The following is a 26,965-nucleotide window of genomic DNA, read 5'->3' on the forward strand; positions in this document are numbered from 1 at the left end:
CAGTCAGCATGCCAATTGCATGCTCCCTCAAAGCTTGAGACATCTGTGGCATTGTGCTGTGTGATCAAACTGCACATTTTAGAGTGGCCTATTGTCCCCAGCACAAGGTGCACCTGTGAAATGATCATGTTGTTTAATCAGCTTCTTGATATGCAACAACTGTCAGGTGGATGGATTATCTTGGCAAAGGAGAAATGCTCACTAACAGGGATGTAAACAAAGTTGTGCGCAACATTTGAGAGATAAGCTTTTTGTGTGTATCTAAAATGTATTTTATTTCAGCTCATGAAATGAACACTACAGGTTGTGTTTATATTTTTTGTTCAGCATAAAATGCTTAGTGCTGGACAAGGGCCATTCTCATTGAGAGCTCAAGGAAAGCAAGATAATCTGTGAGTCCCTGGGGTGAGAGAGAGTAGCTAGCATTCAAATGATTCCAAGGGTAGGGAAGTGAGAGAGCACGGCACCGCACCGCAGTCCCTTCATTTGGCCTTCAGGGTTTGAAGTCAGTTAGTATGGAACTCATGCTTCCTGATATGGTTCAAATGTTCAGAGGCCTTTCTAGCAACACAGAAGTTAATTTATCAGTCTTGCAATAGCCTTGCACAAACCCAAAGGATGAAGAACCAACCAAAACAACAACAGTCAAACAGCAAGTCTCTTTGAAATACTAGGGCTAGACAATAGCCAAGCTAATTTAATCTACAGCTGAAGATGTAACCCATCAAGTGAAAAAGTCATGTATCTCCCCAAGGTGCATAAAGGACCCAGAGATAAACTGTCAGTTACATGAACTCCTGGCTACGTAAGAAGGACATCCGGAGAGGAGAAATAATAAGGTCCTGACAGATGGGGCTGGACCAGGGCTGCCGTTACAAGACCAGGCTTTAGTAACAACAGACAGACACGGACTGACTGGGCTCAACGGTTAGGCGCAGCCTGTGTCCCAAATGGCACCCGTAGGGCTCGGGTCAGAAGCAGTGCACTACATAAGGAATAGGGTGCCATTTCGAACGCGCACAGTGGCTTAGACCTGTCGCTTCTCAAAGTGCCTGAGAAACATACAGGCACACCCTCTCTCTCCAGGGGTGTTCGAGGTCATATTTTCTCAGATGATTCAATCTCACGACACCTGGAGAAACATCCCAGAAACCACATTAACATGATCTAGAAATCTTCGGCTGTGCAGCGTGACTGCTCAACGACGACCTGGAACGCCACCTAAATCTAAAGCAGGAGGGGAGCAGTCTATTTTTTACAGTATGTTGACTTTCATCCTGAAGAAAAGAGCAACACTTATCAGTGGAGCCATCTGCTGCTTAAGGCTAACTGCCTATGTCAGCCCAGCGCTTGTCAATTAGTTTAAATGCATGCTAATGAATGCATTCATTATAAACTAATTAGACTGAAGCATCTTTCTTTCCAATCGGTTCTTCCCATTCAAATGCTGTTTGCCAATGTTGTTGCTGCCTCTCCTGTCCTGTCCTGTCCGCCAACGCAAGGTTTGTTTCTTTGATGAGGCTTGCATACTAATGCCTAACACCTGTGCCGCCACTTGAATGCACAGCGATAAGGGTTCACTCACACATACCCATACTCGTGCACAAACACACACCTTGTGGGTGTGTCGGCTCTCTTTCATTGTGTGTAACGGTCTGAATAACGTCATCTGCATGGCTGGCTGCTCTCCATGTCCCAGCAGCTCGCCGTCTGGCTGCACCGTGAAGAGGAGACGTGGTCTCTATGCACGATGGATAAAGACACCTGAACAATGAGATGTTCCTATTGGGAACTGGGGCAGACAGGCTTCCTGATCCTGATATGTCAGAGTAGAGAGAGGCTGTTCAAATCAAGGAGACAGCCACCAGGCACAGGCAGGGAGGGGTCTGTCTGTCTCTTTGTGCCTGTGTGCGTGCATGTCTCTGTCTGTTTATCTCTTGGTTTGACTCTTTATCTGTCACTGACCGGTTGCTAAGCTCACCAGCCAAAAATAATACTGCGCTATAATAAGAGCATCAATAAGCCACAGAGCTAGGGGGAAGAATGTCCCCTTCAAGTATGTACTTCATGTCTGTTTGCAGAGTAGGGCCAAGTCTGCTTCTCTAGGTTGCAGAGGGCCTTTGATCTCTAAGTAGTACCCTATGGTGTTGCATCACATTAGGCTTGCCCTCATTGGTGTGACATATCATGCTGCAGTGACAGTATACTTACATTCCTGTTTGAAGGTGAAGTACTCTGTGAGGTGCCGGCACTCGTGGTTCCCTCGCAGGAGGAAGAGTGTGGTCGGGTGATTGATCTTGAGTGACCAGAGGTACAGCACACACTGTGAGAGGAGAGAGCGAGTGAGGGACACAAGGCAACCAGGGCATGAAAGTCAAGCACACAACCCCAACGTAGATCCTGAATGCCCAACATGAATGATAAAATCACAAATCTCTATACAAAATAAAGATTTACATTCTGTTGAGGCTGAGAAGATGAAAAAACACAAAATGATAGAAGAACCACAGGACCAGGCCCCTCAGATTGTAAGGACGAGGAGAATTGTCAACTGCAACAGGTAGTTTAAAACGGATACGCTCCAGCCAAAAGGTTTGCCTACACCTCTTCAACCAACCAGATGGCCTGTGTCTACAGTACAGAGCAAAAATAAAAACAATAAAACAGCGCATTAAAACTGGGGTCGTATCCACAAAGTGCCTCAAGAGTAGAAATCGGTTGTAAGTGCTGAGAATAAAGACTTTACACCTATCCTTATGGGTAAAAATAAAAGCAATACATTAAGCCTCTTTAGGCATAAGATTCCCATCTAGGCGACAGATACTGTATTTAGGACACCTGAGCAGTGTGCCACACGCAAATGCTTTGGAATTGTTAAAGGGCCAATTTTTTATCTCAATATAGGATAATTAGTGCCTTAGTGTTATTTTTTTAATTATTAAAATGGTTAAAAATAGCTTCTTAGCAAAGAGCAATTTCTTAAGCAAGAATTTTGCTACAAGCGGGAAGAGGACTCCTGCGGGTTCTCATTTGGTTTATATCAGTTGTGTACAGGCAACTGTCTCGTGAACGCTGAGCAGCAGCCAAAACGAACAGTTGCTAGGCTACTCACACGCAGAGCGCCTGTATCGCATTAGTGGAAACGAAGACTTCCCAGGGAATATCTTTCGGTTGTGACTATAAGAAGTGACTTTTCGTAGCAGGTTAGGAGAATTAACGTGGTAGGTTGGGATAATTAGGTTAAGGTTAGGAAAAGGTTAGGGTTAGCTAAAACTGTCTCCAACGCAGCTCGAAAGTATCTAGCTACAACCAGGCTGCGTATAAAAGTTTGCATGGGTCGGAAGTGATTTTTATCGGGATGGGACAGACAAGTATGTGAAAACATTTGACAGGACAAGATGGACAATAATTCATTTTCACTCCTGTGTCAACCTCAGAGTGGTCTGAGTGATAAGCCTAATGAGAGGGATATGTAACCAGGAAACACTGATATTGGCAGAGGTTTAAAACTCTTTGTTATTGGTATATTAACTTGTACCGCCTGGTGATGTCGCCAGATAGGCCAAAACTCCATCCCACCAAAACAGACTGAAATTTCAGTTATTTTCAAACAGCTTTTACACTAAAACGGCATTATCATAATTTGTACAGTTTCACTGAATTATTCCAACCTCAGTGTGGAAATGTACACAGAGTACACCAAACATTAGGAACACCTTCCTAATATTGAGTCGCGCACCTTTTGTCCTCAGAAGAGCCCTTAATTCATCAAGGCATGGACTCTACAAGGTGTCGAAAGCCTTCCACAGGGATGCGGGCCCATGTTGACTCCAATGCTTCCCACAGTTGTGTCAAGTTGGCTGGATGTCCTTTGGGTGGTGAACCATTCTTGATACACACATGAAAAACAGTTGTGTGAGAAAACATGCAGCCTTGCAGATCTTGACACAAACAGGTGCACCTGGCACCTACTACCATACCCCGTTCAAAGGCACTTCAATATTTTGTCTTGCCCATTCACCCTCTCAATGGCACACAATCCATGTCTCAATTCTTACAAGGCTTAAAAATCCTTAATGAACCTGTCTCCTCCCCTTCATCTACACTGATTGAAGTCTATTTTAACAAGAGACATCAATAAGGGATCATAGCTTTAACCTGGACTCACCTGGTCAGTCTCATTCTTAATGTCATGTATACTCAATGTATATAAAACTAAAAGGTAAATCACATTTTTGACTGCACTGGGCCTTTAAAATAATGTGTTGATATCAATATTAGATCAAGCCATAAATAATCTAGGATCTACATGCAACAGTATCTCTTGCACTTTAACAACGATTTCACGAGGCCTATTTCACATGATATGCAATGTTGTATGCAACATTATCAGCTAGTGACTTGATGTTAATGTGTTGATATAACAGTCAAAGTCAAAATTCTGCTTTTAACAACCATCAGAATAGGTTAAACAAAAAGTTATTCCAACATACTGTATTCGTCAATTATTAAGAGTAGGCAAAGTGATTATGCCAGGTGAAAATTATATCAAATGTTTAAAGGGCCAGTGCTGTCGAAAACATGATTTTCATGTGTTTTAAATATATTTCCACACTAAGAGGTTAGACTAGTACTGTGAAATTATGATAATGCCCTTTTAGTGTAAGAGCTGTTTATTTGAAAAGACTGCCTGAAACAGCAGCCTGTTTTGGTGGGATGGAGTTTTGGCCTGCTAGTGACGTCACCAGGCGGTAAAATGAGTTAATAGACCGATATGAAAGAGTTCCAAGTCGCTCTGACAATAACAGCTAGTTTCCCGCTCCCCACCCTGACCACTACCTGACAGTCCTAACAACATTATTGCTTGAGAAATTGTTCTTCGCTAAGAAGCTATTTTTGTTTATTTTACCATTTCAATTGAAAACAAATCCCAGTAAGGTACTTCATTGTTATCCAAAAATGATTTGATATTGAGATAAAAACTGCATTGCACCTTTAACCATTGCAAAATTTGATGTGGTCACATTTACTGTGGTTGTCTGAAGCGTGCTATAGACTTCCCAGCTGGCGATGCCTCATCACAATTCGTTATTCCCCATAATTTGAAACAATGCCAATGAGCACCATCACAATCTTTCCTTTGCCTCAAACTACAGTGACTACCACCTGAGATACACTTTCATGAGTTGATTTTAGTCCTGGCTCAGAGTTGGCCTAGGCAGTGTCTTAACATCGTCCTAAAATCTACTCGGTAAATTATTTTTTTTTTTGTCAAAACAGGTTAACAGGATTCAAAGGACCTTTTTTTCGCTGATTTGTGGCTACGGGCCCAGGTCTCCTCTGAAAAGCAACAACAGACTAGTCATTCTCTCCCCGTTTAGGGCTTTCAATGAGAGAGGATAAAAAAACACCAGATTCAATCAAATTTAATTCATCCTCAGACACTCTTTGATGCAGTACCCAAATAGAGTTCGGGCCGCATTTAATGTGTGACGACAATATGAAAAGCGGGCTACATTTACAATCCAAATGAGATTGCTTCCCCTTCCACTTTCCAGCCTCAGACGACAGACAAACAAGGTAGCAGCACTCATTAGTCTCCACTTGGCTTGCCACTCTCAGTCTCCCTCCATCTCCAGCCCCCTCACTCTTCATCCTCTACTTTAAAATACAGCCAGGCAGGAACACAACCAGAGCCCTACATTAAGTCCCTAGAACAGGATGCCAAGGCAACCAAGGCCAGCAGGTGTCCATTCAAATAATACACAATAGAGAAGTGGGCATTGCGCTACCCATAATTCCGGAGTTTCTAGGAAGGATGGGGTGTTCCGAAGCGGCGAAGCGCAGGTAGGGACTTGGGATTGTTTGTGTCATCATCATGCCAACTCCTTGTCATTCTTTTGCATGTCAAACATCAGTTAACTATGACTAGGGGACTGGTTGACCATGAGGAGAGGTTTAAGCCAGGGAGGGAGCCAGGGTGAGGAGAGGGGCAGTTTAGAGTCAATGAAAGGACCTCTAGTCTGAGTGAGGGGCTTTGAGTGGAGTGCCTCAGGCTGAAGGGCGATTTAATGAGTCCCCCCCCCCCTCTCTCTCCCTCCCTTCCTGCCTGCGTGCGTTGAGCGGGGGAGGCAGACAAAGGCAGCAGAACAGCACGTTGTGTGTCAGACACAAGTGGCTGCTACCTCCCTCACCTCGAAACACACACACTTCACTTCAGACAGCAGTGTGCTGCCTGGTGGTGGCTGGAGGCTGGGAGGGGTCTATAGGTTAGAGCACTTTCCTGCATCAAAGAGGGAGAAAGGAATGAGGAGGCGGTGATGCAAAGGAGGGCCAACAGGAGAATCAAAATGGATGGCTCACACATACTCAATTTAGACCGAGCAAATGTCTGGCCTGAAATGGTAAAGCTACCTACCTTCTACAAAATGATAAGGTCAATCTTTCCATTATTGGCCTTCATATGGAACTAGAACACAGGTTTCTGAGCCCATTTCCACTAAATCAAAATCAATCTGGGTGTACAGATAAAAGTACCTGCCAAAATAAAGAACATACCACCAAGTGCCTTAACAGGGCGTTGGGGCACCACGAGCTAGAACAGCTTCAATGCACCTTGGCATAGATTCTACAAGTGTCTTGAACTCCGTGAGACACCATTCTTCCATGAGAAATTCCATCATTTGGTGTTTGGTTGATGGAAAATGATGTCTCAGGCGCCGCTCCAGAATCGCCTGTGCGTTTAATTGGGTTGAGATCTGGTGACAGACGGTCATGGCATACGGTTTCCATCGTTTTCACACTCATCAAACCATTCAGTGACCATTCATGCCCTGTGGATGGGGGCATTGTCATCCTATGGGGGCATAGCCTGGTAGCCAAAATAATGACTAAGCATGATGGGATGTTAACTGCTTAATTAACTTAGGAACCACACCTGTATGGAAGGACCTGCTTCCAATATACTTTGTAGCCTTTATTTACTCAAGTATCCATTATTCTGGCAATTACGTGTAGGGCTCACCATGTGTCTCCCTATTCCATATGTAGTGCACTACTTTTGACCAGAGCCCTATGAGCCCTGGTCAAAAGTAGTGCACTACATAGGGGAAAAGGGTGCCATTTGGGACGCATCCACCCATAAATCCAGTGAGTTATGATGTGGTCCACCTCTGGCCCATGTCCAATGGTAGATCTCATTACTGGCCTAGTCAACACACTGGTTTAATTTACGCAGCACATCAAAGAGACCTTCTCTTTCTTTGCCAGTCCTTCTAAGAGGGCAAGGCACTGGCAGTACCCTCCTCCTTACCACTAGACTACAGCACAGTCGGTCATCATATTAGCAGATATTTGATGTGTAACAGAAAGCACATGGAGTCATTTCATTCTTGTCATTTTAACCAGGATAGTCAACTAAGTAACACTTGCCACTGTTAGGGCCCTAGAAAATCTGTGTTGCAGAGAATGTGGACAGAATAAAGACATTAAAACTGAATTTTAATTAACACATTTTCCCAAGTTTATCATAAGACGAACAAAATACATCATATTTTACTTCAAATTTGTGAAGAGGCAAAAGCACAGGAATGCCCTAGTTTGTCTGTCTACTTCTTTGTGTAGCCTATAGCGATGATGCTAATTTAATGACAATCGTCTTCTGGTAAAAGGTTCCCAAAAACATGCTCAATTAAATGATAACTACAAAGTAGCCTATGCCTACCTGGCAGAATGATATCATGATTATTTGCATCAATCCAGTGGCCATTTGTTTTGCAAACTCTGCAATCACAAGCGCTACAGAAACACTGCTAACCAAACAGTCTCTGGCTGGTGCTCAGTTGCATTAAAGGTTAACAACACCTAAAATAAAAAAATGTCTGATTTTTCACAGACCTCAAAAGTAGTCTCCTGGTGTGGTTTAAGCATGGTTGTGGACTTGAACATCCACTTGTTGTTTTTCTATTAAAGTGTGATTTTAGAAATTTGGAAAAAACAGAACGAAGTCGGCAAAATAAAATAGATTTTAATAGGGCCTCACACTGTTTTCCTGGGAGTAAAGTGAAAATCAAGTGAATGCCAAACAACGCAGGCTTGACTACACAATAAGCGCTTCAAAAACTTTTTGGTGAGTGAAATGAGCCTTGATTTTTACAGGCACATAACTCCATTGTGCTTCCAGAGGAGTCAGTGATGGACATTAGCCTACCTATTTCCTGTGAGTCCTGTCTGGTTATGAGGGGAAGAGAACATTTAATCTAGAATAGCTGATCAATGGCCCAGGAGTCACCAGTCATTCCCTATGCTCTTTCACCGACACCTTTTCATCTGTGACATTTCACCTACCGCCTCCCATCAAAAGCCCCCCAGAACCACAGACAAAGCAGGTCGATGCTTAGCCCAGTTAGCCATCCAGGCCCTATGGCCCCGTCGACTCTTCCATTCAACCCTCCTCAGCCCTATAGCCCCGTCGACTCTTCCATTCAACCCCCCTCAGCCCTATAGCCCCGTCGACTCTTCCATTCAACCCCCCTCAGCCCTATAGCCCCGTCGACTCTTCCATTCAACCCCCCTCAGCCCTATAACCCCGTCGACTCTTCCATTCAACCCCCCTCAGCCCTATAGCCCCGTCGACTCTTCCATTCAACCCCCCTCAGCCCTATAGCCCCGTCGACTCTTCCATTCAACCCCCCTCAGCCCTATAGCCCCGTCGACTCTTCCATTCAACACCCACAGGTCATAACTCAGCCAGCCCAGTTCTGCACCCTGAGGACTAGTCAAACTCTGCAGAATTTTGTATTCGATACCAGGTTTAGTGTCACGATACTCGATACCATTACAATACTCAAAACCAAAAAAAGCTGGATTATTAGACAAAGTTACAGAATGGTGCTTGAGCCAGACAGATCTTTTGAGTTGAATATCATTACATTTGAAATGTATAATCAATATGACTGTTATTTACCAATCTAACTACATAATGGTAATCACTTATTTGAATAGTACATCTCTAATGATAAACTCAGTAAATCAAGGTGTAGGCCAGCCTAGGCCTATTCACAATACAGGTGTGAGTACATGTAGTGAGTTATTGAGCTCGTTTTGGCTGATTTTATGGGCTATAGATGAAACACAATCTGTTTCCTTTCCATTTGGAACTTATTTATTGTACTGATCGACAATATTTGCATAGAAGAAGCAATCTCTTATTTTATGAGTGTCTCATTCACACATGCATTCACACATGCAGTCAGTTCGAGGCTCGCACAAAGATCATCTTGAAAGGTAAATACGCGAGGCGGGGGAGACTAAGTGAATGAATAAAGTTTGATGACAATCATCTTTAAAATCCAGCAATATTTTGCTGATACTAGGGTAGTGATTTGATGTTAGCTTCAGCTGTATGCAAGCAAGGAAAGTTAGCCTACAAAGCTGGATGCTACCTGTATCTTCTTGCATTAAGTGTTCTAGCCTGTAATGGATATGCTTGTGTGAATAGTAATTCCATAATAAAAAATAAAACACATCGTTACATTATGCTGCTTGAATAAGTGTTGAATCTGAATCAGCCCAGACTCCCAGGGAGTGTAGCGGTTCATCAGGACAGGCTAGAGATAGCAACGACTAAGAGGAGCAGGCATGGTGCACTCGCTAGGATTGAATACTTTCCCGGTATTTTACAAATGTTCCATCCTGACAATAAATCACTTTCCTCCCGGGTAACCCTCTATTCTTGCTAAAAACCCGAAGTGTCATTCTAAAGCATATAAATAGGCCTGTCTGGATTTGATTAGAGCATTGATAGAAAATGCATGCCTGATGTTAACTGAGCCTGATGAGCCATACAATAAATACATTTCATGAGCCCTATAATAAAATACATTTAATATCTTTATTTTTTAAAACTATTTTCTGCATAGTAGAATAAAGGTGAAGACATCAAAACCATGAAATAACACATATGGAATTATGTAGTAACCAAAAAAGTGTTAAACAATTCAAAATATATATTATATTTGGGATTCTTCAAATAGCCACCCTTTGCCTTGATGACAGCTTGGCATTCTCTCAACCAGCTTCAAAAGGTAGTAACCTGTAATGCATTTCAATTCGAAAGGTGTGCTTTCTTCAAATTTTATTTGTGTAATTTCTTTCATTCTTAATGCATTTGAGCCAATCCGTTGTGTTGTGACAAGGTGGGGGGGGGGGTATATAGAAGGTAGAACTATTTGGTAAAATACCAAGTCCATATTATGGCAAGAACAGCTCAAATAAGCAAAGAGAAACAACAGTCAATCATTACTTTAAGATAAGAAGGTCAGTCAATACGGAACACTTGAAGAACTTTGAACGTTTCTTCAAGTGCAGTCGCAATAACATTTACATTACATTTGTCATTTAGCAGACGCTCTTATCCAGAGCGACTTACAAATTGGTGCATTCACCTTATGACATCCAGTGGAACAGTCACTTTACAATAGTGCATCTAAATCTTAAAGGGGGGAGGGGTGAGAGGGATTACTTTATCCTATCCTAGGTATTCCTTAAAGAGGTGGGGTTTCAGGTGTCTCCGGAAGGTGGTGATTGACTCCGCTGTCCTGGCGTCGTGAGGGAGTTTGTTCCACCATTGGGGGGCCAGAGCAGCGAACAGTTTTGACTGGGCTGAGCGGGAGCTGTACTTCCTCAGTGGTAGGGAGGCGAGCAGGCCAGAGGTGGATGAACGCAGTGCCCTTGTTTGGGTGTAGGGCCTGATCAGAGCCTGGAGGTACTGAGGTGCCGTTCCCCTCACAGCTCCGTAGGCAAGCACCATGGTCTTGTAGCGGATGCGAGCTTCAACTGGAAGCCAGTGGAGAGAGCGGAGGAGCGGGGTGACGTGAGAGAACTTGGGAAGGTTGAACACCAGACAGGCTGCGGCGTTCTGGATGAGTTGTAGGGGTTTAATGGCACAGGCAGGGAGCCCAGCCAACAGCGAGTTGCAGTAATCCAGACGGGAGATGACAAGTGCCTGGATTAGGACCTGCGCCGCTTCCTGTGTGAGGCAGGGTCGTACTCTGCGGATGTTGTAGAGCATGAACCTACAGGAACGGGCCACCGCCTTGATGTTAGTTGAGAACGACAGGGTGTTGTCCAGGATCACGCCAAGGTTCTTAGCGCTCTGGGAGGAGGACACAATGGAGTTGTCAACCGTGATGGCGAGATCATGGAACGGGCAGTCCTTCCCCGGGAGGAAGAGCAGCTCCGTCTTGCAGAGGTTCAGCTTGAGGTGGTGATCCGTCATCCACACTGATATGTCTGCCAGACATGCAGAGATGCGATTCGCCACCTGGTCATCAGAAGGGGGAAAGGAGAAGATTAATTGTGTGTCGTCTGCATAGCAATGATAGGAGAGACCATGTGAGGTTATGACAGAGCCAAGTGACTTGGTGTATAGCGAGAATAGGAGAGGGCCTAGAACAGAGCCCTGGGGACACCAGTGGTGAGAGCGCGTGGTGAGGAGACAGATTCTCGCCACGCCACCTGGTAGGAGCGACCTGTCAGGTAGGACGCAATCCAAGCGTGGGCCGCGCCGGAGATGCCCAACTCGGAGAGGGTGGAGAGGAGGATCTGATGGTTCACAGTATCGAAGGCAGCCGATAGATCTAGAAGGATGAGAGCAGAGGAGAGAGAGTTAGCTTTAGCAGTGCTGAGCGCCTCCGTGATACAGAGGAGAGCAGTCTCAGTTGAATGACTAGTCTTGAAACCTGACTGATTTGAATCAAGAAGGTCATTCAGAGAGAGATAGCGGGAGAGCTGGCCAAGGACGGCACGTTCAAGAGTTTTCCATCAAGTACTATGATGAAACTGGCTGTGTAAGGGCTATTTTACCAAGATGGAGAATGATGGAGTGCTGCATCGGATGACCTGGCCTCCACAATCCCCCAGCCTCAACCAAGTGGAGATGATTCGGGATGAGTCAGACCGCAAAGTGAAGGAAAAGCAGTGCTCAGCACTGGTGGGAACTCCTTCAAGACTGTTGGAAAAGCATTCCAGATGAAGCTGGTTGAGAGAATGCCAAGCATGTGCAAAGCTGTCATCAAGGCAAAGGGTGGCTATTTGAAGAATCTCAAATATAAAATATATTTGTTTGTTTAACACTTTTTCAGTTACTACATGATTCCATGAATGTTATTTCATAGTTAATGTCTTCACTATTATTCGACAATGTAGAAAATTATAAAAGGAAAAACCCTTGAATAAGTAGTTATTTAAAACTTTTGACCAGTAGTGTATGATATAGGCTATTTCACATTACACACAACAGAAAAACATAAAAGTCCATAGATGTAGCTAGATATACAGTCGTGGCCAAAAGTTTTGGGAATGACACAAATATTAATTTTCAAAGTCTGCTGCCTCAGTTTGTATGATGGCAATTTGCAGATACTCCAGAATGTTATGAAAAGTGATCAGATGAATTGCAATTAATTACAAAGTCCCTCTGCCATGCAAATGAACTGAATCCCCCAAAAACATTTCCACTGCATTTCAGCCCTGCCACAAAAAGGACCAGCTGACATCATGTCAGTGATTCTCTCATTAACACAGGTGTGAGTGTTAATGAGGACAAGGCTGGAGATCACTCTGTCGTGCTGATTGAGTTCAAATAACAGACTGGAAGCTTCAAAAGGAGGGTGGTGCTGGGAATCATTGTTCTTCCTCTGTCAACTACGGTTACCTGCAAGAAAACACATGCCATCATCATTGCTTTGCACAAAAAGGGCTTCACAGGCAAGGATATTGCTGCCAGTAAGATTGCACCGAAATTGACCATTTATCGGATCATCAAGAACTTCAAGGAGAGCGGTTCAATTGTTGTGAAGAAGGCTTCAGGGCACCCAAGAAAGTCCAGCAAGCACAAGGACCGTCTCCAAAAGTTGATTCAGCTGCGGGATCGGGGCACCACCAGTACAGAGATTGCTCAGGAATGGCATCTGGCAGGTTTGACTGCATCTGCACGCAAAGTGAGGTGAAGAATTTTGGAAGATGGCCTGGTGTCAAGAAGGGGAGCAAAGAAGCCACTTCTCTCCAGGAAAAAGACTGATATTCTGCAAAAGGCACAGGGATTGGACTGCTGAGGACTGGGGTAAAGACATTTTCTCTGATGAATCCCCTTTCCGATTGTTTGGGGCATCCAGAAAAAAGCTTGTCCGGAGAAGACAAGGTGAGCACTAGCATCAGTCCTGTGTCATGACAACAGTAAAGCATCCTGATACCATTCATGTGTGGGGTTGCTTCTCAGCCAAGGGAGTGGGCACACTCACAATTTTGTCTAAGAATACAGCCATGAATAAAGAATGGTACCAACACATCCTCCGAGAGCAACTTCTCCCAACCATCCAGGAACAGTTTGGTGATGAACACTGCCTTCTCCAGCATGATGGAGCACCTTGTCATAATGCAAAAGTGATAACTAAGTGGCTTGTGGAACAAAACATCGATATTTTGGGTCCATGGCCTGAAAACTCCCCAGACCTTAATCACATTGAGAACTTGTTGTCAATCCTCAAGAGGCGGGTGAACAAACAAAACTCCACAAATTCTGACAAACTCCAAGCATGGATTATGCAAGAATGGGCTGCCATCAACCATGTGGCCCAGAAGTGAATTGACAGCATTCCAGGGCGGATTGCAGAGGTCTTGAAAAAGAAGGGTCAACACTGCAAATATTGACTCTTTGCATCAACTTCATGTAAATTGTCAATAAAAGCCTTTGACACTCATGAAATGCTTGTAATTATACTTCAGTATTCCATAGTAACATCTGACAAAAAATATCTAAAGACACTGAAGCATCAAACTTTGTGGAAATGTATATTTGTGTCATTCTCAAAACTTTTGGCCACGACTGTATACTCTCTTGGGTAAATGGATTATACTAGTCGGCTAATATTTTGAGCTTGAACTGTATTATACTGCATTACATGGACTGGAATTACGCACATTGTTCAAACCATTCTAAAACAAGGAGAGAACATGGGATTCTGGTGCAGCACATGGGTTGGGCAGTCATTGTAAATAAGAATTTGTTCTTAATTGACTTGCCTAGTTAAATAAAATGTTAAATCAAATAAAAAAGGTTTTAATAATATTTCCCCTAATGTTCTTAGCCTAGTAGGCTCTTTTGCTCTAGATTGTTGCTTAACCTCTTCCTCTCTTTCAACAGTTAAATGAAATAAGTTTTGTTGTCCTGATCTTCATCATTCTAATGACATCCTTAATTATTATAGGACTAGAATCAGATGCAGAAGTCTTTCCCTTCTCACGAAGATTGAATGGTTATGGGTCTGAAATTATAACTGCTTTTGCCTTTCTCCATCACGTGTTCACTCTTTCAAACTACCAGTGATTTCAAGTGGCTGCTTTATTTAACATTCAGCAAACAAGCTTGTGTACCTCTGAGTCTATTGGTATGAGAAATGCTAAAATATTATGTCCAACGAGGTCTAGCTTTTCCTGCATGGGACTTGATGTTAATGACAAGATGGCACCAATAGAGATGGCAGCTTCGCTTCTAGTCCTTAGGAAACTGTGCAGTATTTTTTTTAAATGTATTATTCCTTACATTGTTAGCCCAGAAAACATTAAGTGTCAGAGAGACATCAACTTAACAGCACTACGATCAAGAACAAGACTTTCCCAAAGCATATCCTTTGTCTGCACCGCCCAGGGCATTTGAACTGATTCCAGAGGCTGACCCAAAACAACACCGCCGGAGGAGGGGGTGCCGGAGCGGTCTTCTAGTGAGGCTTCCGAGTATATTACTAATTGCTCATTTCCAGTCCCTAGTTAACAAAGTAGATGAAATCAGGGCAAGAGTTGCTTTCCAAAGAGATATCCGGGATTGTAACATACTCCGTTTCATGGAAACATGGCTAGCTAAGGACATGCTATCGGAGTCCACACAGCCAAAAGGATTTTCAGTGCATCGCACCGACAGGAATAAACATCTCTCCGGTAAAAAGGGCAGGATGTATGTTTCATGGTGTAATTATAACAACATACAGGAACATACAGGAAGTCCTTTTGTTCAATCATATGCAGACTTTATTATCTGCCAAGAGAACTCTCCTCGGTTATCACAGCCGCGTACATCCACCCACAAGCGGAAACCAAGACGGCCATCAAGGAACTTCACTGGACTTTATGCAAACTGGAAACCATATATCCCGAGGCTGCATTTATTGTAGCTGGGGATTTTAACAAAGCTAATTTGAGAACAAGGCTACCTAAATTCTATCGGCATATCGATTGTTCTCCACGAGCCAATAACATGCTCGACCATTGCTACTCTAACTTCTGTGATGCATACAATGCCCTCCCCTGCCCTCCTTTTGGCAAATCTGACCATGACTCCATTCTGTTGCTCCCCTCCTAAAGGCAGAAACTAAAACAGGAAGCGTCCGTGCTTAGGTCTATCTAACACTGGTCTGACCAATCGGATTCCACGCTTCAAGATTGCTTAGATCACGTGGACTGGTATATGTTCCGGGTAGCCTCAGATAATAACATTGACGTATACGCTGAAAATCGTTGAGCGAGTTTATAAGGTAGTGTATAGGAGATGCTGTACCTACTGACTATTAAAACCTTCCCTAACCAGAAACTGTGGATTGATGGCAGCAATCGCGCAAAACTGAAAGCACATACTACAGCATTTAATCATGGCAAGGCGACTGGAAATATGGCCGAATACAAACAGTGTAGTTATTCCATCTGTAAGGCAATCAAACAAGCAGAGTATCAGTATAAAGACAAAGTGCAGTCGCAATTCAACGACTCAAACATGAGACGTATGTAGCAGGGCCTACAGACAAATCAGATTCACATCAATGTCTTGCTTCTAGACAAATTAAACAACTTCTTTGCGCGCTTTGAGGACAATACAATGCCATTGACGCGGCCTGCTTCCAAAGACTGTGGGCGCTCCTTCTTCGTGGCCAATGTGAGGAAAACATTTAAACGTCTTAACCCAGCCCAGATGGCATCCCTAGCCGCATCCTCAGAGAATGCGCAGACCAGCTGGCTAGTGTGTTCACGGACATATTCAATCAATCTCTATCCCAGTCTGCTGTCCCCACATGCTTCAAGATGGGCACCATTGTTCCTGTTCCCAAAAAAATCAAAGGTAACTGAACTAAATGGCTATCGTCCCATAGCACTAACCTCTGTCATCATGAAGTGCTTTGAGAGACTAGTCAAGGATCATATCACCTCCACCTTACCAGTCACCCTATACCCACTTTAATTTGCTTACTGCCCCAATAGGTCCACATACAATGCAATTGTCATCACACTGCACAATCCCATCTGGAAAAGAGGAATACCCATGTAAGAATGCTGACAGCTCAGCATTCAACACCATAGCACCCTCCAAGCTCATTATTAAGCTTGGGACCCTGGGTCTCGACCCTGCCCTTTGCAATTGGCTCCTGGACTTCCTGATAGGCCTCCCCAGGTGGTGAAGGTAGGAAACAACATCTCCACTCCACTGATCCCCAACACTGGGGCCCCGCAAGGGTGCGTTCTCAGCCCCCTCCTGTACTCCTTGTTCACCCACGACTGAGTGGCCATGCACGTATCCAACTCAATAATCAAGTTAGCAGACGACACACCTGTGGTAGGCTTGATTACCAACAATGACGAGACAGCCTACAGGGAGGAGGTGAGGGCCCTCAGAGTATGGTGTCAGGAAAATAACATCTCAATCAATGTCAGCAAAAGAAAAGAGACGATCGTGGACTTCAGGGTGCACACCCCCTATCCACATCGACCTGACAGCAGTGGAGAAAGTGGAAAGTTTTAAGTTTCTCGGTGTACACCGACAAACTAAAATGCTCCATGCACATAGACAGCGTGTGGTGAAGGCGGCACAACAGCGCCTCTTCAACCTTTTGTCTCATCACCAAAAACCCTGACAAACTTTTACAGATGCACAATTGACAGCATCCTGTCGGCTGCATCACAGCCTGGTACGGCAACAGCACCGCCGTCAACCGCAAGGCTCTCCAGAGGGTAGTGAGGTCTGCACATTGCATCACCGGGGGCAAACTACCTGCCCTCCATGACACCTACAGCACCCGATGTCACAGGAAAGCAAAAGAGATTGTCAAGGACAATAACCACCCGAGCCAATGCCTGTTCACCCCACTTCCATCCAGAAGGCGAGGTCAGTACAGGTGCAGCAAAGCTGGGAGAGATAGATTGAAAAACAGCTTTTATCCCAAGGCCATCAGATAGCACAAAGAGGTGGCTGCTTACCTACAGACTTGATATCATTGGGCACTTTAATGAATGGAACACTAGTCACTTTAAGAATGTTTACATATCTCGCATTACTCATCTCATATGTATATAATGTATACTGTATCCTTCACCATCTATTCTTTATAGTCAATTGCATCTTAGCCACTGTCACTGCTCATCCATAGATTTTATACCTATATATTCTCATCCCATTCCTTTACTAGATTGTGTGTATTAGTTTTGTTGTGTTATTTGTTAGATAGTGCTGCACTGTCAGATCTAGAAGCATAAGCATTTAGCTGCACTCGTAATAACATCTGCTAACCATGTGTATGTGACCAATAAAATTTGATTGGACTTCAAGAGCTAAGGAGAGTGTAAGGAGAGAGGCCTGTGGAGCACATGTGCATGCATATTGTGCAAGAGACTGAGGCTATAAGTTAGAAGCTTATCATGCATAACCCATCATTAATTAGCTAACAATAAGCCTAATACAAAATTGAATAGATTACCTGGAAGAGGTAGGCTGGGACATTTGTATATAGGGTTATACAGTATATCAACTAGAACAGAATTATCTATTTCTGCAACAGAACGTTCTCCACTGCGTTTCCAGACTCTGTCAGGTCTGTTACATGTGCTCAGTGTGAACCTGCTTTCATCTGTGAAGAGCACAGGGCGCCAGTGGCGAATTTGCCAATCTTGGTGTTCTCTGGCAAATGCCAAACGTCCTGCACGGTGTTGGGCTGCAAGCACAACCCCCAACTGTGGACGTCGGGCCCTCATGGAGTCTGTTTCTGACCGTTTGAGCCGTTTGAGCAGGCACATGCACATTTGTGGCCTGCTGGAGGTCATTTTGCAGGGCTCTGGCAGTACTCCTCCTTGCACAAAGGCGGAGGTAGCTGTCCTGCTGCTGGGTTGTTGCCCTCCTACGGCCTCCCCCACATCTCCTGATGTACTGGCTCCTGGTAGCGCCTTCATGCTCTGGACACTACGCTGACAGACACAGCAAACCTTCTTGCTACAGCTCGCATTAATGTGCCATCCTGGATGAGCTGCACTACCTGAGCCACTTGTGTGGGTTGTAGACTCAGTCTCATGCTACCACTAGAGTGAAAGCACCGCCAGCATTCAAAAGTGACCGAAACATCAGCCAGGAAGCATAAGAACTGAGAAGTGGTCTGTGGTCACCACCTGCAGAACCACTCCTTTATTGGGGGTGTCTTGCTAATTGCCTATAATTTCCACCTGTTGTCTATTCCATTTGCACAACAGCATGTGAAATTTATTGTCAATCAGTGTTGCTTCCTAAGTGGACAGTTTGATTTCACAGAAGTGTGATTGACTTAGAGTTACATTGTGTTGTTTAAGTGTTCCCTTTATTTTTTTGAGCAGTGTATTAAAGACTATGCTGCAACATATGTTGGACTACCTGCCACAAGAAAAAAATGTTACCATGATGAGATGATCGATCGACACATTATGAACTGCGCTCCAATCTGAGATGGGCTGTCTGTCCTCACCCTGAGCATTGAGGATTCATCATGCTGAGGCCGTAGAGAATCAAATCAAATTTATTTATATAGCCCTTCGTACATCAGCTGATATCTCAAAGTGCTGTACAGAAACCCAGCCTAAAACCCCAAACAGCAAGCAACGCAGGTGTAGAAGCACGGTGGCTAGGAAAAACTCCATAGAAAGGCCAAAACCTAGGAAGAAACCTAGAGAGGAACCAGGCTATGTGGGGTGGCCAGTCCTCTTCTGGCTGTACCAGGTGGAGATTATAACAGAACATGGCCAAGATGTTCAAATGTTCATAAATGACCAGCATGGTCAAATAATAATAATCACAGGCAGAACAGTTGAAACTGGAGCAGCAGCACAGCCAGATTTAGACAACCCATATCATTTAACAGTTCCATTTCACGCCATGCTGTTCATATTAATAATACATTATAATTTATTAGTTTCTTGCAGTTATTTATCCTGGGAAAAAAGGGAGTGGTTTTGGGCAGTAAATCTCAGTTACCGCGTTCCCACCATTCAACCCTAGTGCTTGGGCAGTAAATCTCAGTTACCGTGTTCCCACCATTCAACCCTAGTGCTTGCGTTGTAAAAAGGGAAGATTGGCTGTGATGGTAGACAGACTTGATCCTCTCACAATCAGTAGACGACATGAAACATTTGACATAAGTATCAAAGTAACAAAACGTCTAGCACCAAACTGTTTTTCATGTTCTAGTATCGAAACAGTTAAGACATTTCGGCATACAGTGCAAAACTACTCTGCTGTGACGATCCAGGTTTCCATTCTAGGGGTCAAGTCTACCCGTTTCTGCTCTTCTTAGTAGTGGCTGCAAAATCCATTATTTAAATCCTCTATCAACGTAATAATGGAAATGCTTTAATCCACTTTACATGACAACGGCTCCTGGACAGAAATGTTCGTTTAACACTAATTTCAAACTAACAGAAATGCTAAATCATGCAGTTACCATGATGACCATTCAGAGAGCACAGGAAATCAGCAGAAAGAAAACCCATTAAAAAAAAAAAAAAAAATCCAACAGCAGTCTCATTTTCGTTTTTTTCTAGTTTCAGCAGACCCAATTTCAGGAGGCCAAAAAAGCTATATGGGGATACAAAAATGGGTCTGATCTACATTAACCAAATCTGTCACGGCAAAACATGTCAAATCAGCACTCAATAGTAAGCTTGGGCTGTAAGCATGCATCCCAAATGTCACCCTATGCCCTATAGTGCTGGAATTAGTTTCCTAAAGCTTCATATTACCCATTACTTCAAAGTAACGTGCTACGTTACAAAATTACTTTCTGTGCAGATTAATGAGTTCTATTAATTGTCATATTACTTATAGTAAAATATAACTGAATGAAATTGAAATATATTTTTCAACTTGAGGAAAGCATGGAATCGCAGTTATTCTACAAAGTGATATTTTTAACGAAATTCCATCTGCTGGTTATTGTCAAGCAAATAACGGTCAGTCTCACGTTAATTCACCGTTAATTAACAAACACATTTTGCATCTCTTGGCTTCCACAAATAGCCTACAAGCCATTTTAAAAAGTAGAATAAATCCATGGAATATAGCCTACACCTTCACAATAAATCCATTATTTATTTTAGACAAGTCTAAAGAAACATGATATGAAAAAAAATGTCCTTATGTTAGGTCCTGATGTGGCTATGCCAAATGACTGTGTGCTACAACAGTTGCTTTAGCATACAATATTTGCTTATAATCTGTGGTATTATAGTATGAATACAATTAAACAAAACTTTAAATATATATTTTTCTCCAAACGATGAGGGAGTACGCACATGCGGCTATTCTGTGTTGAGCGGCTAACAAAGAAATATGTACTCCCATATGCTTAATTTAGAGTTATTCATGTAACTTTAGTTGTTCTAAAACAACAAAAAATATCCCGAAAAATATTGGGCTATATGTTTAGATTTTTAATACATTATAAGGCTGCATGATGATGAGACTAAAGACTATTTGAAAAAAGTTGCTTGAAAGGCATGAGCTTTGTATATACAGTGCCTTCGGAAAGTATTCAGACCCCTTGCCTTTTTCCACATTCGGTTATGTTACAGTCTTATTCTAAAATTGATTAAATTGTTTTCCCCCCTCATTAATCTACACACAACACCACATAATAACATAGCAAAAACAGGTTTATAGAAATGTTTGCTAATTAATTCAAAATAAGACAGATATGGCATTTCCTTAAGTATTCAGACCCTTTACTCAGTACTTTGTTGAAGCACCGTTGGCAGTGATTATAGCCTTGAGACATTTGGGGTATGACGCTACAAGCTTGGCACACCTGTATTTGGGGAGGTTCTTCCATTCTTCTCTGCAGATCCTCAAGCTCTGTCAGGTTGGATGGGGAGCGTCGCTGCTACTTTCAGGTCTCTCCAGGGATGCTTGATTGGGCTCTGGCTGGGCCACTCAAGGACATTCAGAGACTTGTCCCGAAGCCACTCCTGCGTTGTCTTGGCTGTGTGCTTAGGGTTGTTGTCCTGTTGGAAGGTGAACCTTCACCCCAGTCTGACGTCCTGAGCGTTCTGGAGCAGGTTTTCATCAAGGATCTCTGTACTTTGCTCCGTTCATCTTCGCTTCGATCCTGACTAACACCCAGTCCCTGCTGCTGAAAAACATCCTCACGGCATGATGCCGTCACCACCGCGCTTCTACGTAGGGATGGTGCCAGGGTTCTTCCAGACATGACGCTTGATATTCAAGCCAAAGAGTTCAATCTTGGTTTCATCAGACCAGAGAATCTTGTTTCTTATGGTCAGAGTCTTGACCATAAGCAGGCTTTCATGTGCCTTTTACTGAGGATTGGCTTCAGTCAGCCACTCTACCATAAAGACCTGATTGCTGGATGGCTGCAGAGATGGTTGTCCTTCTGGAAGGTTCTCCCATCTCCAGGCCGAAGGAATTGTCCGTAGAGCTCAGAGACAGGATTGTGTCGAGGCACAGATCTGGGGAATTGTACCAAAACATGTCTGCAGCATTGAAGGTCCCCAAGAACAGTGGCATCAAACATTCTTAAATGGAAGAAGTTTGGAACAACCAAGACTCTTCCTAGAGCTAGCCGCCTGGCCAAACTGAGCAATCGGGGGAGAAGGACCTTGACCAGGGAGGTGACCAAGAACTGACAGGGCTCACTGACAGGGCTCCAGAGCTCATCTGTGGAGATGGAAGAACTTCCCAAACGTACAACAATCTCGGCAGATCTCCACCAATCAAGGTAAGGTATGATACAAAAATTGTGGGAGTTTTTTTTATTAGACTTCAGTGCATGTTTTGACATCATTGATCACATGGAAAAATGTCGCTGGAAAAACGTATTGGCTTTACACCCCCAGCTATATTGTGGATCGCAAGTTACCCGTCTGAACAAAACACACAAGGTGTTCTTTAATGGAAGCCTCTCCAACACAATCCAGGCAGAGTCAGATATTCCCCAGGGCAGCTATCTAGTATGGGAATCCATAATAAATAAATACAAAAAGGCTGTCTTGCAATGATCAACAACCAACTTGAAGAATAGCTTGAAGAATATATATTTTTTCTAAAGTGCAAATATTGTACAATCCAGGTGTGCAAAGCTCTTAGAGACTTACCCAGAAACACTCACAGCTGTAAATCACTGCCAAAGGTGATTCTAAGATATACTGATTGACTCAGGGGGTTGAATACTTGTCAAATCAAGATATATTACATGCGGACCACACAGCTCGCATAGCAAAATAAATGTTACTCAATCATTGCACCCACACTGCTCGCACACGTGAAGAAGCGTCTGCGTAGCCAGGCACTAAAATAGAACCTGGTTATATTTGTGACGCAAGAACCGCTGCAAGTCCTGCCTCTCCCATATCCTCTTTGGTTTATAGAAGCATATACCCACGTGGGTGATTGAAAGATGAATTGAGGTCCACACTCCAATCCAGTTAGTAGTGCACCTTACAGTTGGTTGTCAACTGTCATATAAAGTCCAAAGAAGAAACAGCCTGAAGGAGGAGAGATTTAATTTCTAATACTCTGTTTACTCTTATCTGTGGATTAATTGTCCAAGTAGAGGACCTTGTGCATTTCAGGTAAAATAACAACCCAATGTTTATATCCCAGGACAAATTATCTTACAGCAGCATGCTAGCTAGCTAAATTGCCATAAATGTTTTTCAACCTGTCCCCAAATTAATATAGCTGGATCAGAGTTGTTTTTTTTATTTCAACCTGCGTGTCCTGATCGCGTCTGGTGTGGGTGGACAAAATCAACATGCGCTCGATGGTGGACGCACGCACGTGAGCGGTCTGGTCAGCATGATAGTATTATATATTTTACAAACGTTATAATTTTTCTTCCAGTTTCAAATTATTATTAGGTGTAATCGTTTACAAAAAATGTCAATGGGTGTGAATACTTTCTTAATAAGGCACTGTAGGCCATTTTTGTGGTCTACACACCCAGTTTACCCAGAATAATCTAGCTAACTAACTAGAGGACACTGACCCCAATTCACATGCTCTGCCTTGAGAAGAGCAACAAAAGTATGACCACGAACCAAAATGGCAGCTATTAAGGTTTTGACTATGTGATGTAACAAAAGACTTAGCAAACTTGACCCTGAGCAACATTCAGACATGACATAATTCCACGTGAGAGCACAGCAGAGTGGACGTCCCTCAATGGGCTTGAGAGGTAAATACAGAGCGAGAGATGTCTAAATTAAACATGGCACACTAGTCCAGCAGGGCCAGACACACATCACCATGTTATACAGTTGAAGTCGGAAGTTTACATACACTTAGGTTGGAGACATTAAAACTTGTTTTTCCACCACTCCACAAATTTCTTGTTATCAAACTATAGTTTTGGCAAGTCGGTTAGGACATCCACTTTGTGCATGACAAGTCATATTTCCAAAAATTGCTTACAGACAGATTATTTCACTTAGAATTCCCTGTATCACAATTCCAGTGGGTCAGAAGTTTACATACACTAAGTTGTGACTGTGCCTTTCAACAGCTTGGAAAATTCCAGAAAATTATGTCATGGAACTAGAAGCTTCTGATAGGCTAATTAGGCTAATTGGCATAATTTGAGTCAATTGGAGGTGTACCTGTGGATGTATTTCAAGGCCTACCTTCCAACTCAGTGCCTCTTTGCTTGACATTGTGGGAAAATCTAAAGAAATCAGCCAATACCTCAGAAAAAAAATGTGTAGAACTCCACAAGTCTGGTGTATCCTTGGGAGCAATTTCCAAATACCTGAAGGTACCACATTCATCTGTACAAACAATATTACGCAAGTATAAAACACCATGGGACCACGCAGCTGTCATACCGCTCAGGAAGGAGACGCGTTCTGTCTCCTGTTCTGTGAAGGGAGTAGTACCCAGCATTGTACCAGATCTTCAGTTTCTTGGCAATTTCTCACATGGAGTAGCCATCATTTCTCAGAACAAGAATTGCCTGACGAGTTTCAGAAGAAAGTGCTTTGTTTCTGGCCATTTTGGGCCTGTAATCAAACCCACAAATGATGATGCTCCAGATACTCACCTAGTCTAAATTGGCCAGTTTTATTGCTTCTAGTCTAAAGAAGGCCAGTTTTATTGATTCTTTAATCACAACCAGAGTTTTCAGCTGTGCTAACATAATTGCAAAAGGGTTTTCTAATGATCAATTTGGCTTTTAAAATGATAAACTTGGATTAGCTAACACAACGTGCCATTGGAACACAGGAGTGATGGTTGCTGATAATGGGCCTCTGTACGCCTACGTAGATATTCCATTAAAAGCAGTTTCCAGCCACAATAGTCATTTACAACATCAAAAATATCTACTGTATTTCTGATCAATTTGATGTTATTTTAAATGAACCAAAAACAAGGAATTTTCTAAGTGATCCCAAATTTTTGAACGCCTTCAAACACAACACAGGGAATTTCCTCCTGCAGCGGGATCTAAATAAGGCCAATCGTATTTATCCTCTCCTTTTGAGTGCTCTGGATAGACTCACCAAGCAGTCGCCAAACCTGATCCCCAACTTTTTATTCACTCCTCCCCCTTCACCTCAATTCCGATTCTCCTTTTTCATTGGCAGACTCAAGGAGACGGGGAAATTGGGTCAGTAGGGTAAAATCACCTCAATACTGAAGTAGCCTCGGTCTACGTAGTCTCCAAGGAAAAGATAACGTGTGTTGCTGGGCGAGCCTCCCACTTCAAACAGCTTCATTAGGTCAAAGAACTGGCCGTGGACATCTCCACACACTAAGGACAAACAAACAACACTGTTAGGGAAGGAAACAAATAGGTCATTATCCTCTAGTACAGGAGAGACATGGTCTGATATGACAATACTTTGATATGCACAAGAGTGAGTGTAATTTCAGAGTTACCCAATTCTGTCTATGACAAAGTAATCTATTCATATACAGCGAAGACATGTAGGCCTATTTGCATGCGATTGAGGCTGTGTGTGAGCACTAGCATGGTGCAGAACAGATATGCTAAGCTGGACCAGGACAGTAAGGACAGCTGTGTGAAACTGGGAGTTCAGTTCAAAGGCATTTGATGACAGCCATAACTCAGGCCAGCAAAACGGGTCCACTCCAATACACCTTCTGTTAACAGATACAGTTAACAGTTGTGTGGTACCATGGCATAGTGCCCAGGCATGTGCTGTGTTTACTCTTGGCCTGGTTGGGCACTATTCCATGGCACTGTGTGAATGTCTGTCTGCTGGGTGCCAGAGAAAGAGTTGGGCATGTACTATCCTCACTCACTCAGCATGTGTGTAGGCCAGAGGGAGCAGGCTAGCCAGCAGCATACCACCCTGCATCCCAATGCTGGCTTGCTTCTGAAGCTAAGCAGTGTTTGTCCTGGATGGGAGACCAGATGCTGCTAGAAATGGTGTTGGAGGGCCAGTAGGAGGCACCCTTTCCACTGGTACATTTTTTGTTATCCCAATGCCCCCGAGCAGTGATTGGAGACAATGCCCTGTGTAGGGTGGCGTTTTTCGGATGGGACGTTAAACGGGTGTCCTGACTCTCTGTGGTCACTAAATATCCCATGGCACTTATCGTAAGAGTAGGAGTGTTTACCCCGGTGTCCTGGTTAAATTCCCAATCTGACCCTCATACCATCCCGGTCACCTAATCATCCCCCCCTCTCCCCGGTAACTATTCCCCAGGTCGTTGATGTAGATGAGCATGTGTTCCCAGTCAACTCAACTGGTAAAATACATTTAAAAAATAAAACCCTGATGGAACCGGTCTAAATCCCTGCGTTCTCACCATTCTATTTCACTTGTGCAGTAAAACAATGGAGAGATCAGACTGGTTTCACCAGCCGAGGAGAGTTACGTTTTATGAGTCGTATGTACGGTATACACATGGTATACACTGTCCAATGAAATGCTTACTTGCGGGGTTCCTTCTCAAAAATGAAACAATAAGAAATAATAAAAGGATAGTACGAACAAAGTAAAAGCCTCAGTAGAATAGAATACAGTTGAAGTCAGAAGTGTACATACATCTTTGCCAAATACATTTAAAAAACTGTTTCACAATTCCTGACATTTAATCCAAGTAAAAATTCCCTGTCTTAGGTCAGTTAGGATCACCACTATTTTAATAATGTGAAATGTCAGAATAATAATAGGAGAGAGAATGATTTATTTAATATTTTATTTATTTCATCACATTCCCAGTGGGTCAAAAGCTTACATACACTCAATTAGTATTTGGTAGCATTGCCTTTAAATTGTTTAACATGGGGTCAAACATTTCAGGTAGCCTTCCACAAGCTTCCCACAATAAGTTGGGTGAATTTTGGCCCATTCCTCCTGACAGAGCTGGTGTAACTGAGTCAGGTTTGCAGGCCTCCTTGCTCGCACACGCTTTTTCAGTTCTGAGGTCAGGGTTTTGTGATGGCCACTCCAATACATTGACTTTGTTGTCCTTAAGCCATTTTTGACAACTTTGGAAGTATGCTTGGGGTCATTATCCATTTGGAAGACCCATTTGCGATCAAGCTTTAACTTCCTGGCTGATGTCTTGAGATGTTGCTTCAATATATGAACATAATTTTCTTTAGTCGTGATGCCGTCTATTTTGTGAAGTGCACCAGTCCCT

General features: G+C 43.2%; 1 protein-coding gene across 7 annotated transcripts in view; it reads right to left on the bottom strand.

Moving 5' to 3' along the window:
* The window catches only part of ppp3cca (protein phosphatase 3, catalytic subunit, gamma isozyme, a), a 70,858-nt gene that overhangs the window by 20,128 nt on the left and 23,765 nt on the right, over positions 1-26,965 (bottom strand). For all 7 annotated transcript variants that reach the window (XM_046346915.1, XM_046346914.1, XM_046346917.1 and 4 more), the window contains exons 3-4: positions 24,976-25,100; positions 2,212-2,323 (exon numbers count right to left, since the gene is read on the bottom strand). In XM_046346915.1, coding sequence (XP_046202871.1) covers positions 2,212-2,323; positions 24,976-25,100 — 237 coding nt within the window. The remainder of the gene's footprint in view (positions 1-2,211; positions 2,324-24,975; positions 25,101-26,965) is intronic.

The sequence above is a fragment of the Oncorhynchus gorbuscha genome, linkage group LG04 (assembly GCF_021184085.1).
Source record: "Oncorhynchus gorbuscha isolate QuinsamMale2020 ecotype Even-year linkage group LG04, OgorEven_v1.0, whole genome shotgun sequence".
Lineage (NCBI taxonomy): Eukaryota > Metazoa > Chordata > Actinopteri > Salmoniformes > Salmonidae > Oncorhynchus > Oncorhynchus gorbuscha.